Consider the following 15,630-nt stretch of genomic DNA (forward strand, 5'->3'; position numbering starts at 1 on the left):
GCGGAACCTTTTTGAAAGAAGGTTATGATATCCTTGAAGTTGAAAGCCGTAATGGTTATCCTTCTTGTGTGAATGATGGACTTAGGGTTGATGGTCTGGAACAACATGAAATCATCCTTAGGAAAGTCATTGAGCTATCCTCTTAGCCATTGTAAGGCAACCCTAGGGGACCTCTTTGGTAAAGTAAGGAACCTCTTCATATATTAATTACTCTATGAGAACAAAGACTAACACCGAGTGAGTATTCTTGGGAAGTTGCTCCAAATAAGATGACATTATTGAATAAAGAAACCCTCGATATTCCTTAACCATGTGCCTACATGGGATGTGTCCTAGTTCTATCATTGGCAAGTGGAACACCCTCCATCGAGTAGGTTCATGACTCCGGATTCCATGAATAGCTAACATGGTCTATGTCAGTTATTGTCTATTCTCATCCTGTGGGATACATACTAGTGTTGGAGAATTCCTATGAAGTTTAGATAGTGGAATGGGACGCTATCTAGACATTGCACGATTAGCCTTTGAAGATGTTAGTGTGTGAGTCCCTAGGTCTTCTCCAAGACCATTATGTGAAAGTCCTTAATTGTTGAATGTCTCTCAAATGGTCTAATTAACATAATGACTTAAGTGAAGGTATGTTAATGAAAAGGCAAGTATCTAGAGTAGCTTTGAGGATTTCTTAGGTAGGCTTGGAGAGGGTGTATGGGAGTTCTCTTCATTTCTTACTTAGGTGAGTCTTAGAGTAATTCTAGGTGGGGAGTTTGATTAATAAAATGGAAATAATCTTATCATAGGTAGTCTAAAGGATCTCTTTGATGTGTGTGAAAGCATTGTATGGGCGGTCCCCTCATAACTCACTCAAGTGAACATTAGAATCACCTTTGGTAGGAGGGTCTCATGTCTATATGTTTTGATGTGTTTTTGATGCTATATTGTGATTTGTTATTTATATGTGAAGTTGGTGTGACATATTGTCCTCTATATTGTGATATAAGGCTTTACTGTAAAAGAGCATATTTTGATATAAATGTCCGTTTCTCATGATCTTATGTAGTATGTCTTACTTAGTACATACATTTTACTAATTCCATACATTTTGTCTATATCTAAAGTTGTAAGGGGAAGGTGAGAGGAATCTTGAAGCAAAGCTTGGAATCTAGGACTCTTTAAAGTAAAATTGGGATATGTCCTTACTTGATTCGAGGACATTACTTTCTTAGACTTCTTTCATTAAAAGTATTGTAATAGACTAAGTTTCTATATTTTGATTGTATGGGTCGTGTCCCAAGTATTCTTGAGTCTAAGATTGGCGTATGTTGAGACTTAGTATTTTCTATGATTTTATATGAACGATATTTTGAGATATTATTCATGTGAAAAGTTTTATTTCCGCACTACTTTTCATACATATATGCAATGAATGATATCAAAGGGCTTGTACAAGACCTCCGAGAGGTCAAGTATGCCATGTTGCAATCGGAGAATATCATATCTTCTAGGGTGTATTCTCGGGATGTGACACTCTCACACAAAGTAGCTTTATTGCGGACATACTTAGGAAGTTTAATATACTAGATGCAAACAGGATGAGCACTCCTCCATGCACAAGTGAAATTTAATCCTTGGATGATGGTTCTCCTTCAACAGACGCTACACTTTATAGGAAGGTCATTGATTGACTCATTTCAATACCTCACCTTCACACATTCCGATATATGCTTTGTAGTAAATAGACTAGCTCAATTCCAACACTCTCCATCAACTAAGCATTGAGAAGCAACAAAGAGGCTTCTTCGTTATCTAAAAGGAACCATAACCTATGGACTTCACTTCAAACATGTAATTCTTCTCAGTTACTTGCATACTCAGATGCAGATTGGGGCGGTACTCTCAATACTAGACACTCCACTTAAGCCTATGTTATTTTTCTTGGAAAGAATCTATTTAGTTGGTGCTCCAACAGGCAACACACTATTGCCAGATCTTCAACAGAAGCAGAATATAAGGGTGTAACAAGTGTTGTACTAACCAACCTAGTCGAAGAAGTTCGGGTCAAGCTGTCTTGTCCCCCAAGGTCTTTTTCAATAACATTGGTGTCACTTCATTGTGTTGCAATCAATTCTTTCTTAGTCGAATGAAACATGTTGCAATTGACTTTTATTTTGTCCATGACCAAGTAGAAAGTGGAAAAATTACAGTTAGTCACATTTCAAATGGAGCTCAACTTGAAGATGTCTGAACTAAAACACTTCCTAGAAGATCATTTGTCCACCGTGTTAGCAACATCACTCTCAATCAAATTGAGCCAATGTTGAGGGGGCATGACAAGGATAAAAATACAGAGTCCTAGCACGTTTGTATGTTTGAGTTATACACGTATTTAATTTCTCTCTCTTTAGGTCTCTTACGTTCAACATACTCCCTTCTCTTTATACTTGTTCATGTATAAATACCACACATTGTATCAATAATACTTAACGCTAATAATCATATACAACTCTTATACTCTTTAACTATCATAAGTTAAAAAATAGACAAACAAATGAATTGTAATTGTAGTAAAAACATCAAATCAACATCCTAAATGTATAAAAAATAACCAAAAAAATTGGATCAAACTCCATAGGAAGTATATCAAGACAACATAAAAAAAAATTGATCAAAATGCACCAATACCAGTGATACAATTGTACTAAAATAGCATAATCAGGACAAAACAATAAACACTGCATCAAAATCGCACTGGAACAACAAAAACTAGTCGAATACTGCATCAAAACAATCACAAAAATTTAACCAAAATTGGCTCAACACAACAACATAATATGCACCAAACCAGCAATGAAATCTGCACTAAGACGCAAAACTGGAAAAAATTGCACTAAAATACCTGATAAAACTAGAGCAAACAACAAATACTACACAAAAATGATACTAATAAAAAGGATTAGAAGGTTATTCTTGTCATTTTAATTATTTTATCGAAGGCTAACTTCTCATGGTATTATTATTCCACCAAGAGGAACAGATAACTTATCCCGACTTTTTAATAATCCTAGAATAATTATCTCATATTTTGTAACCAAACAAGAAATAAAGATGCACTAAAAAGTTATTTCATGACTATCCTTCACACCAAACGATTCCTTATTCTAATAATACTAACTCTGTTGACAATGAGGTCAATCTCAATATCAATATAGCCCAATTAAGGGGAATTGGAGTGACCCAGATCCAACTTCCATTACCCTTAATTTAAAAAACCTAAACTGAAACTAATGACTAAAATTGTGAGTTGTGATTGAAATTTGAAAATGTCTTAATTTTTATTTTATTATTTATTAAATTTGGTTAAACCAAAAATGGATCGAAATTGTAAAAATCGAACCAAATCGAATTCATACTAATTTGGTTTAGATTAATATTTTCACCAAATAAAAAAAAATGGATCTATTAATCCTCCACTTCATAAAATAGAGTAGTTTGAATTTGAGTAATATCCAAACTTAAGTGACTAATATGAATATTTTCTCTAGTTTTTATCCTAAGCTCAATTCACACTCCCTCTTCTTCCACTGATTTTTTTCTTTTAAGTGCATCGAGCTATTAGTAGCGCTCGAAGAGTAATTAACAAGCAATGGCTGTAATGGGAATTGGGGCAGCTAATTGGTTGAAGGGAAGTGGAGCTCTGTTACTTTCTTGCCGCACAAATTCAGTTCCTGCAGTAGTTTCTTCGTGTACTGTTATCGCTTCACGCTCGAGGGTGCACTATTGTTCCTCAACATTCTCACTTCAGCACCAGAAAAAGAATAATACCCTTTTCAGTTCTGGTGTCAATGGTCATAAAATTGGTGATTGGGGTAGTCAGGTTACGAAATTATACTTCAATTTTTACTGTACGGCATCATCAAATGTGAGTATAGAAGAGAAGGATTCGTCTGGTGAAGTAGTTGAGGAGGATGAGGAGAGTAAGATGAGGAAGATTAAGGATGCGGCGAATAGTTTGGATATTAGGGTTGGGAGAATAATTAAAGCGTGGAGACATGAGGAGGCTGATTCACTTTATGTTGAAGAGGTTGATGTTGGTGAGGCTGAACCAAGAATCATTTGTAGTGGGTTGGTTAAGTATGTACCTCTTGACCATCTTCAGGTACTGACTACTACTTTCCAACATAACTAAATTCTAATCTGGATTCATACTGTTTGTTTTCTTTACCTGTCCTTATAATGCATATATGCTAATCCTGTTACGAGGTAGTGGTAAGGTTTGTGTAAGCTCTACCCTCTCCAGACCCCACTTGTGAGATTTCACTGGGTATGTTGTTGTTGTTGCTAATCTTGTTGTTTATTTTCCATAGTAAACTTTGCATAATTGTGTGATGTAGGATAAAAGTATCGTTATTAACAATGCCTGCATAAGAATACTTTTGAAGACAGAAATGCCTTGAAAACAGAGGATTGCTGTTATCCATGGTATGACAATCATTATATTATTATTCATTGTATCACATTTGATACATTTTTGCACCCCGCATAATAGTTCTTGTATTATGGTACTCGGATAACAAGTGCATGAATGAAATTGACCCTGAGTGTTTTAGTTGGTATTCGTAGCTAAAAGCTTCATGTTGCTACTCTTATGTCTCAACCACTCGACTATCCTCTTAGAAGACATTACTCTTTTTTAGATGTCTCCTTTTAGGTGGCATCTGATCTGACTATTATCTCTTCAATGTCATTCTCAATTCAAGTGACCTATGGACCTACTAATGTTTCTTTCCCTTATTTAGGATAAAGCTAATCCTATCTGCAAGAGTTAACACTTAATTGTATTCAGAATTGAAGCTTTGTTCTTGTCTCAAATCCTTAGGTTTTGCAATTCTAGTGTAAAAAGTTCCTGGCATTTCATGTTAAAATGTCACATTTTTATTTTACCTATTAAAAGGAAGAGCCAAACAGAAAAAGGATTTACAGGATGTAAAGCGAAGAGAGAAATGGAAGGCTTACAGCTAAAAGAACAAAATATCGTTTTCATAAAATTCCAACTATTTCTTGTGCTCCTCAAGGCCCACAGGAATGGAGTTATGCTCCCAAATTTATAGTATGAGTAGTTAAAGCAAGCGAGTGACATGAAATTCGAGTTATTTTTTCAAAAAAAAGACATATTCGTTTATGTTGAGCTCGTAATGGTACCGAACAAATTAGAAATCTCTCTGCGGTCGAACATCTGGGTTAGATCAATGAATAGAAGTATATACATTGTATGATGAACTGAGTTGTTTCATTCGAGGAAATTTGACTAGTGAAAAAAGCTTCATTAGACTGGCCCTTTTAATAGAATTTTGAGAGCCCATAGCTTATAGAGATCAGGTTGGATTGAACAAAAAAACTAAGGTTGAAATTATGATAGGATTGTTGACCTTTTGTAGCTAAAATCTTCAATGAGTGGAAACAAGCAACCTTGTTAAGGAAGGTGTTCGTTTAGTAAGGCTATTCAATCCCAAGCCCCTTGTACATGTTAGGTTCTTGATCTAATCTTCCTCATATCGATCGAGGCTTTACCTTGAGTTTGAAATGAAGATGAGAAGCAAGGGTGTAAAAGTGAGTAGAATAAGGTTATTAGATACTTCTAGAAACCCCAAACAAAATCACACGTAGAAAATTTCATGTGTATGACTTGTCCGTTGTAACCTCTTCAAATTCGCATGAAGCGAGTAGATCACTAAGTGAGGATGCTCCATCCGGCATGAGTGAATCCATTCAGAATTGGTTAAGTTAGGGTGCTTATATCCCAGATTGGGTTCAGCCAGGTCTATTGATCTTTCCCCTTCCCAATGGTGGTACCTTTCTTGGAGTGTCCTTGGCTTAAAGCCATAGAAGTAGTGACAATAAGAAGATTGTCAAATTAGATGGATGACTTATTAGTGATCAAGTGAGCCTAGTTAGATTAAACCTAATGGGAATTTGTGTGGTTTTTTTTTTTGAAATTGACGAGGGTCCAAGGAATAGGTCCTGCTAATTTTGGCCATAATATGCATAAAAAAGTCCAACTGGAATGTGAATGGACTGAATGAAAGCGTCAAGAGGGAAACTCTGAAATCTTTAATAAAAAATGAAGAATTAATCTAGTTTTTCTTCAAGAAATAAAATTGAGGATTGGTCAACAAGATAATTTGTCAAATTTTGAGAAACAAATGTGTGAATTCTGATGCAAACACTAGATGCCTTAAGGGGTCGTTTGGTTTGAATACAAGTTATGCTGGGTTAAGTTATGTTGGGATTAGTTATACTGGGATTAGTTATCCTGACATTATTTCGTATTGATTGTTTGGTTTGTTGTACTAAAAATAATAACCATGGCATATTTCCCTAAAATAAGTTGTTTGATTACAAAAAAAAAACCTCTTATTTAGCTTTATATATATACTAGTCTTCGGGCACATGCATTGCACGTGTATCTCAAATAAAAATCAATAAAAAAATAAATGAAAAAGTATATAATAAACTATTAGGAGAACATGATGTTTTTTTCGAGTATTCTCTCGATATTTTCGATCTACTGCACATTAGATAAGTCTCCAAAGCTTACCCATTTATAAGCAACTAAATGTACAGGCAGTCATCAACAAGTAAAATTTCCAAGAAAGACACATCAAGTTAAAGAATTAAAAAGGGAAAATGTGGCATTACTTAAAGTCTTCTTGTATCCTTAATGTGTGTCGTTACAAATGTAACTACTTCCTTAAAAACTTTCAGATATACCCAGACTTACATTTACTGGCTTACAACTACTATCCATCACTGTTAGTGAAGACTTGGAGTTGCTACATTTGTTGAAGAAAATGTGATATATTTTGCTAGCAAACAGCTGCAATTTCAATTTATTATTAATAGCTTAAAAGTTTATAACATGGTTTCTTTTCTGCGGGAAACTATGCGTAGAGAGTTTCAAAGAGAGTTGATCATCATTCAGCATCAAACCATATGTGTACAACAACATTCAATTTTTGATATGTGTGATTATACCTTTCAAGCTATTTATTTTACCTATTAAAAAAATTATAAAGTTATCATTCAAATGAAGTTAGCAAATCAAACGGAAAAAATCTAGACTTAATAAGATTGTACCTGAAAATTAGAAGACACTTTTGTACCCACTTAACAATGGAAGCTTGTGTTGAATGACTAATATTGAGTATGTTTATATAGTGTAGTCTTGAAGATTTGTTGATAAAAACTCTTTGATATTCCTCAATTACTTAATTTGATTCCTTTCAACTTCTCATAATTAGCAAAATACGTTTCAACTTCTATATTAATTGAAACTTTATTAGTGTTCATCCTATTTGGTTGTTTCACACATAGTAATTGAATAGACTGCTGAACTTCTCATTTTGCTCCTCTATTATGTAATTCAATATTACTATTTAATTAGATATTTAATTTATATTTGGGTAAAGTATTTTATTACTTTTTAATTTAGTATAGGGGCAAAATAGTAATTTAACTTTACACTTTAGAGCTTCATGCTTATAATAATATATGATATATATATATATTTTAAGACCCAATCCACCACCTAGCCACATTCAAAAATATGTTTACCAAATCTTTGCATATAAATTATTAAAGACAAATACACAATCATTTTTTCGAACCTGAGAGGTAACATGACAATTATTAAAGCGGGAGCAAAATTTCATAAGCAGCCCTTGTGAAAGGTTATCAAATTAAATGGTTTGAAGGGTAATTTTGTCATTTAATAAGTTTATCCCAAAATAAATTATGATGGGATAATTATACCAGCCCTTGAGAGGGATAACTTATCCCGGTACTATTTATTAATCCGGGGATAAGTTATCCCAAACTTTCCAACCAAACACTAAATTAAGTGTCACTAAATATTTATCCCATGACTATTTGTGTCTATTATTCATACCAAACGACCTCTAAAAGTATATTACAACATGGAAAAGAGGTCTGAAAAAGTTTATACACAAAGGAGCAGAACATTTGGAGAGTCAATGCTGATTGAATAAAGTGGTGCAACCAGACCTCTATAGTACCATATAAAATTGCAAAATCTAAAGATCTCAAACTTCAGCTGCAGCAGCTGGCAAAGTTCGAAGAAATTACTCAAATGTCTATTGCTCAAGGAATGAGACAGCAATATGCCAATACCAACTACTTTTAGAAAATTGGAAAATTCACATAGAAGGTATTGCTTATTGAATTTGAGGTTTGAAAATAGGTTCCAGGAGTTTTTCAAGTTCTTGCTCAAAAAACTTCAACTTTGTTTTATGTTCAAACATAACTCCAATGCGGGAAGCGAGACTGATTGTTCAGGTATGTGAAGAGGAGATATCTAGATGCTTCAGGGTAGAGGTGTGAGAGGCTGGCTATAGATGGTTTCAGGAGAGGTTGTGAAGGACATAAATTATAGTAGAAGGCTAGTAGGTAATAGTGCATTGGCTTGTTATCATCCACACTAGTTGTTGTAGCATTGCCCCAGTAGTTTCTGGTCCTTTGATTTATGTTATTATTTGTTGTCTTGTACTTCGACCGTCATATTATTTTGTTGTAGTTATTGTCCCGTTACTATCTGTTATTTCTTGTACTTCTATTACTCTTTTGTTTGGACTATTCCCTTTGAGTTGAGGTCTATCGGAAATAGCCTCTCTACCTCTTAGGTAAGGGTCGGGTCTGCTTACACTCTACTATCCTCGGACCCCACTTTGTGGAATTATACTGGGTATGTTGTTGTAGTAGTTGACATCCTAACCTTTAAAATAATTATGATTTCTAGTTTCTAGGATTCGAGTTTGGATCTTTGTAAATCCCAGTGGTTAGGTTTAACAATATCCTCTTGCTTCAACTATTATTAGAGCACATTTCTAGTCAAACTGGAAAATAGAACTTTATATATGACTCACTCTATTCCATATTAAGTGAATTTTTGAGGCTTTTTTCATTGTTCAAAATAATTGAGTTGTTCATATTTCAAGATAAATGTTTCAATTTTTTTCCATATTTTCCCTTTCCTATGGTTTAAATTATGTCCTTGATTGTGTTTCTTAAGGGTGTGCATTACCTCACAAATTCACTTAATATGGAATAGAGGGAGTAGTTTATTCTTGGGACAGCTCATTTATGATTGTTTGATTCGTTTGTTTCTTTTTCTGTAATTAATAATATGATGTTTTTTTTTGACATATCTTAAGATACAACAGGACTTGCTTATCACTTTATTGTGCTTACATTATGGCGACTGCATCACTTACGTGCTTTAGATTCTAAAGTCAACAAATAGTGACATGGTTAAGACTTCTAGAGTATATAATTTGATGCATGCTGCAAAATGCAGGAAAGGAGTGTGATTGTTCTTGCAAATTTAAAGCCAAGGAATATGCGGGGTGTCAAATCAAATGGAATGCTGATGGCAGCTTCTGATGCATCTCATGAGAACGTGGAACTTCTTGAACCACCTGAACGTGCAGTACCCGGGGAAAGAATATGGTTTGGTTCTGCTGATGAAAAGGATAATCTACCTGATGTGGCAACACCCAACCAGGTAACATCTCCGTTGTAAAGTTTGAGTTCCTATAAAAGGCTGTACACTAGCCCAAAAAGCCAAGAGGCTTTTGTATGTTCTTTCTTTACTTGAAGCAACTTGTTTATGCTATAATGAGCGTGAGGGTAGTTGAGTTGGGAGGAAAGGGAAATGCTTTCATCCTTTCCTCTAGTATTGCTCATTGGGCTATGAGGAAATAGGATCGCTCTCCAGGTTAAGCTTTTGACTATGTTAAGGTTACATGCACCTGAGACTCATTTTTTTGGAGAATGACTGCATCTGCAGGTGTGTACTGCCTTTATAAGATCTATTTTTCCCAGTTCAACCCCGAAAAAGAAAAGATCTTTCTATTCCCAGCAGTTACACTTACCTCACTTGTTAGTGTTCCCTTTCCGGACCATCGGGAAAGGATTATCAGCCAAATGGTGTTTTATCTTTGTATTAAACTAATGTGCATTTTCACGACCTTACTTGAACAGTATCTGCTCTATATGAGTTCTATAGGCTCGTATCACTGCATCCTTGATTTTTTTCCTCAAAAAAATAGTACACTCCTTGTGTCTCCTACTTTTCGTTAACTATATATAGATATTTAATATATTCTTGAATTTTGGGAAGACATGAAATATTAGGTTTATTGACCATTCTTCAATTCTCCGAGCAATGTGTGACAACTTTTTGGGTGTAAAAGGAACAGCAGAAATGAGAAGCAGTGATTAATCGTTACATAGTAGGATGATGAAATTGAAGGATCTCTATTAATGTTATTCCATCTATGCTAGACATCCTCCTTTCCAAAAAACTCTATTTGCAAAATTACAAAATGTAGTCTATCATGCAACCAAAGTGAGCCTAGGAGCCGAGTGACTTCTGCACTGTCTTACAGATGCTTATCCATAGTTCCTACGTCCCTTTTAAAGAATGTAAAAAAAAAAAAGATTCAGAAACTGGATAAACGTCTCTTGGACAGATTTCAAGAAAACCCATAGTAACCTCTTGACTTTTCATACCAACTGTTACCTCTTAAACTTTATTTTTTTGGGAGGAACAATCTGTTCATTGAAGAATTATTAAAGATCTGTCATTTCTGAATCCAAAATTGGATGGAATAATGTTTACTTCTGAGATGGATCTGTTGATTTCTTGGAGAAGCATTCAGAATATGCACCTCATTCAGTTGTCAACAATAGGGTAATGTTGCCCGAAAAGATCAATGTAGCTTGTCTGATAGGTTATGTTAGTAGCACTTGTTATTAAAAGCTTTACACTATATTCCACAGAATGAAGCAAGGTTCGTTAAAGAGAATGATGTACTAATACCCTTTGTATAGTTACTTTTTTGTTGGATGAGAAAGGAGGTATTTGATTTGTTTTTGGGCTGAGTGCTGACGCCGTGCTTCAACTGTATGCAGGTAGCAAAGAAAAAGATTTGGGAGCTAGTACAACCACATTTAAAAACAGATGGTGCATCTGTTGCTGCACTAGGAACGCATTGTATGCGAGCTTCAACAGGTGTGGTGGTCAGCCCATCTCTAAAGGATGCAAATATATCATAATGATATCCTAAAGTTTATGCAGCTTTTTGCAACTTATTCCATCTGTCATCATATTTACAAATTACAATATGTTAGTTGAAAAATATCTTATAGCATAGGTTGCAAAAGAATGAAAATGTTAGAAAAGGTGGGAGAATGTTACAACCTTTTCCTTTGGTTTAAAGAGAGCATGGTAAGTAAAAATTTTGAGTTTCTTATCCACTTTCAATGGCAAGAGGAATAACTACAACCATTTTTTTTTTTTGGTTTCCGCTCGATGTCCAGAACCACATTGGAGCTCCAACCAGTAATAAGCTACTACTTCCTCTATTTCAATTTGTTTATTTCCTTTTTAATCTTTTTGGAAAGATTTTTTCTTCTTCCTTGATAACTCTTCAATTTCCAAATCTCAGAGCATGTGTAATAGCATTTCATGCTTGTTTGAGTAATAGCAAAAGAGTTGACTGTTCTAGTTGTTTGCTAAACTTCAATCTCTTAGTCCATAAGCCACCAATTTCGTTATTGTGATAGACTGGCAAAATAAAATTGTTTTAATAAGATCTATTTGTTCAAGAAAAAATGACGTTGGATAAATTTGAAAATGAAGACGAGATAATATATCAATACATTTATAGAAGAAAATTTAAGGTCGATAATTCAACTTATTTCTTGATTATATTTTTACATTGCTTAAATATTCTTATTTATAATATCATCATAAAGTATATTACAGACTCTGGGTAATGATCATATTATGTGTCCTGTTTTGGTCATGTTTCTTGACTAATAAAGATTCGTTACCTCATTTGTTATTGGTATTTTATAAAGGTCCAACCCCTAATTTGAACTTATTCCTGTCGAGATTTTTGCTTATTTTTAATAAAGTGACAAAGCACTCTCCATTAGTATCGTATTCGCACGCGCCGCGAATATTTTAAAATTAACTTACATTTGTAATTTTATTTGTGTGGACGTATTATGACATATTCAGTTAATAAATACTCTGTTCGTTTAAAAAATAATGATCTCTTTTTCTTTTTAGTCTGTTTCAAAAAGAATGACCTCTTTCTTTTTTTGGTAACTTTTCATGTGGCATGTTTAAGACCACAAAATTAAAGGACAATTTTATACATTTTACATAACTTTAATTTAGAATCACATGATCAAAAGTTTTTTTTATTCTGTTAAATTTCGTGTCAAATCAAACTGAAACGGAGGGAATATCTAATTATCTTGGCAAGAAAAATGCATTTATGGATTTGAATTAACAAGTCATTATAGCTCAATAGGCAAATGTTGTGTGTCAAATGATTACCCGTATTAACTCTTTCAAGGGGCCAATTATGGATTTGGCCCAATTTAGATGAGAAATCACAAGGTATAAATTATAGAGAGAAATTAGTAAACTAGTCAAATAATCTAATTTAATTAGTAAAAATCTTTATATTTTAAAAATATTAGTAAAAATGTCAAAATGTCATTATTTTAAAAAAGATTGTGTATTCTAATTTACTTTCTATTTTATCTCATTTAAATTATAAATTTTTCAATTAATCCTCTCTCATATGTTTTTAAGGAATGAAATATTTTTTCTCTCTCATATTTTCATATTTCAATTCTTCTCCATTTCAAAATTTGTCTCTCTTCTTCTTTTTTTTTCCAGAAATTGAAAAAATATATTTATAAAGATATTCACACAATATCTTTTATTAAAATATGAGTCTTTATCTGTTTTTAATATTTGTTTTATGATTTTATTTTTGTTTAAATCATTCAAATTGTTGTTTGTAGTTGAAATCAGGTTTTGAGTTTGATAAACTCTAAATCACTCTCCAATAACTGAATCTAAGAGAATTACTAGAGGTATCCAACTTAAACAACAATGTTCTATTTCTCAAATATCACAATTTTCTACTTAGAACACAAATGACGATAATTTTATATTTTAATTTGTTTATTTTGTATTTCAATATCACTTTGTATACAAACAAGTTTTATTTTTTTTATTTTGTATTCATCACAATTGTATAAGTTACATTTCTATATCAATTGAAGTCGTATTTATTGTGCTCATTTTGTATTTCAATCTTAATTTTCAATGACAACAAGTTTGTATTTCTTTTTATTATGTTTTCCTCATAATTGTATACCAACAAATTTTATATTTTATGTGTTCACTTTACAATTCAAATTAAAAATGAATATTGTATTGTGGTGAGTATTTTATTGTGATCATTTTGTATTTAACTCTCACATTGTATTCAAAAAAGTTTGTATTTTTCTATGTTCATCCTAATGATATATCAACAAAATCAATTTTGTATTTCAACTGATGTGAGTATTTATTGTCCTCATTTCGTATTTTAATCTCAATTTTAATGATAATAAGTATGTTTTTCTTTTTTTTATGTTTTCATCATAATTGTATATCAACAAAATTTGTATTGTATATAATCACTTTACCATTTAAAATTAAAATTGGTATTTTACTTTCATAGTGAAACTAAAATTGTATCCCAGAGATCAAAATTGTATTACATAACTGCCAAATATATTTTTCTTTTATTTGTATTACAAAAACTTTATGGATTGTATTCCAATATAATCTAATCATTACATATGAATACGATTAAAGAAAGACACATGATTCTAGAAAAAGAATAACATACATAATTAAAAAACTACAATTAGTTGAGGTTGATACAATATTCTAAAAAATACAAATTTAAAAAATGCGATTTAATCGAACTCATTTCAACAATTATCAATGAAAATTTAAAAATCGATACTAGAAATTTGATGAACAAGTGGGATGAGTTCTTTGTGTTTATTTTTTTGAATTTGTATTTATTTTTAAATTTTTGTGACTGATGAGACTTTTAAGCAATTGTTTCTTTTTAAAAAAATTCTCTTCCCTAAATTTCTCCTTTTTGTTAGTTAACAATTATATTCTTTAAATTAAAACAAATAATATTACATAATAAACTAAAGCTTTGACATTTTTACTAAATATTAAACATGTTGACAATAATTCTTATTAAATGTTAAAATATTGACATTTTGAAAAATTTCCCTATATTATATGGGCTAGTGCTGGCAATTTAAGTCCATTTTTATTGACCCACTCAAATAGCCCATCAAATATGGATTGAAAGAGTAATTTTAAATTGTATAAATTATAAGAATTATAAATTACATATTATCCCTATTAGTTTTCATTTTACAAAAATTCCTTAAAATAAGAGAAATCCGGATTCATAAATCGTGGCTGGATAAATAATTTTTGATACATTTAAATTTGGTGTTGTTGCGCTTAAAAAGGAAAAAATAACGTAAGATATATTTTAGTTAATTCAATCCCTCAAATCACGCCTAACATCTTGTAAGCAATTCATCCAATATCTAACAGATTCACAATTTTGAATTTTCAAATTTATAACTTCTTCATCGAGGAATAAATACATAGCTTTGATGAGACATCCGAAAAAATTATGTGCGTTAAAGGTACGAAAAAGGATACAAAAGTTCTTGCTCTGATTCAATCGAGAAGTTGTGATTTATATTATATTTCAGAATTAGATGTTGCAAATTAAATAACTGATTCAAAGAGTACAGAGGTGAAGGCAGGTCAACTGTATAAGGATAAAACAACACTCATAGACGTTTTAACGAAATACAAAATAAATCACAACTTCAATTTCAAAGTGAATAGATCAGATAGAAAAGGTATGTGATTGTTTGATGAAGTATTAGAAATATAAATGATGATACACTTTTATTTCTAATTTGTATGATATATTATTCTTATTAGCAGAAACGTCATGTTAATAAATTTGTTGGTTCTTGTTAATTATATGATATTGATAGAATAGTTATGATACATTAGCTGTAAATTTACATTAGTTTATCAACTAGCAATAGTTTTGAATTAATTTTGTATCTATCAGGCGTGTTCGACAGGGTTTATTAGTATTTAGTATTAACAAGTAATGAATAAACAAAATGTACTGTATATTGTACTTGATTCAATTTAGTAAGTAATTTTGTATCTTCGATATGATCATATGACTAATTTTTATTATGTGTATCATGTTATTGTTGTGATGTTGATACATAAAATTTTTATATATTATTTGTTTGGTCGTTAATATGGATGATACATTAATGTGTATCTTTGAAAAGCTGTGAAACACTTTAGCATTGAATGTATCTTGTATATGCATTAATATGATGAAAATTACTATAAAACTATATGTTAGTGTGCTTTTCAAATGAATGTGGATTGAGTATGAAGGTTTCACGCAGGCATTAACAAAAACCTATGATGTTCCAGTGGTTTCAATGCCAAATAAGGATGGTGTGGATGGTCTAGACTATGTTTTAGATGAAACTGTGTTACCACATCGATACAAAAGGATGATCAGATGACCAAGGAAATGAAGAATAAAATACACAGATGAGGAGATAACAATAAGCACAAATTGTTGCTTATGGTGTGGACAAGAAGGTTACAACATAAGA

General features: G+C 32.1%; 1 protein-coding gene across 1 annotated transcript; it reads left to right on the forward strand.

Moving 5' to 3' along the window:
* Nucleotides 1–3,549: 3,549 nt before the first annotated feature.
* On the forward strand, nucleotides 3,550–11,477 carry LOC107026643 (aminoacyl tRNA synthase complex-interacting multifunctional protein 1). Its single transcript, XM_015227686.2, has 3 exons — nucleotides 3,550–4,153; nucleotides 9,368–9,574; nucleotides 10,987–11,477. Exons 1-3 carry the CDS (start codon nucleotides 3,641–3,643, stop codon nucleotides 11,128–11,130), a joined length of 864 nt encoding a protein of 287 aa, XP_015083172.1. The 5' UTR covers nucleotides 3,550–3,640; the 3' UTR covers nucleotides 11,131–11,477.
* Nucleotides 11,478–15,630: the final 4,153 nt, after the last annotated feature.

This window comes from Solanum pennellii, chromosome 8 (genome assembly GCF_001406875.1).
Source record: "Solanum pennellii chromosome 8, SPENNV200".
NCBI lineage: Eukaryota > Viridiplantae > Streptophyta > Magnoliopsida > Solanales > Solanaceae > Solanum > Solanum pennellii.

What these genes read in the sequence shown, in the direction of transcription:
- LOC107026643 (XM_015227686.2), top strand. Translation starts at nt 3,641, where the DNA reads ATGGCTGTAATGGGAATTGGGGCAGCTAATTGGTTGAAGGGAAGTGGA. An exon ending in TACCTCTTGACCATCTTCAG is followed by an intron (nt 4,154 to 9,367) that starts GTACTGACTACT and finishes TGCAAAATGCAG; the next exon opens with GAAAGGAGTGTGATTGTTCT. An exon ending in ATGTGGCAACACCCAACCAG is followed by an intron (nt 9,575 to 10,986) that starts GTAACATCTCCG and finishes AACTGTATGCAG; the next exon opens with GTAGCAAAGAAAAAGATTTG.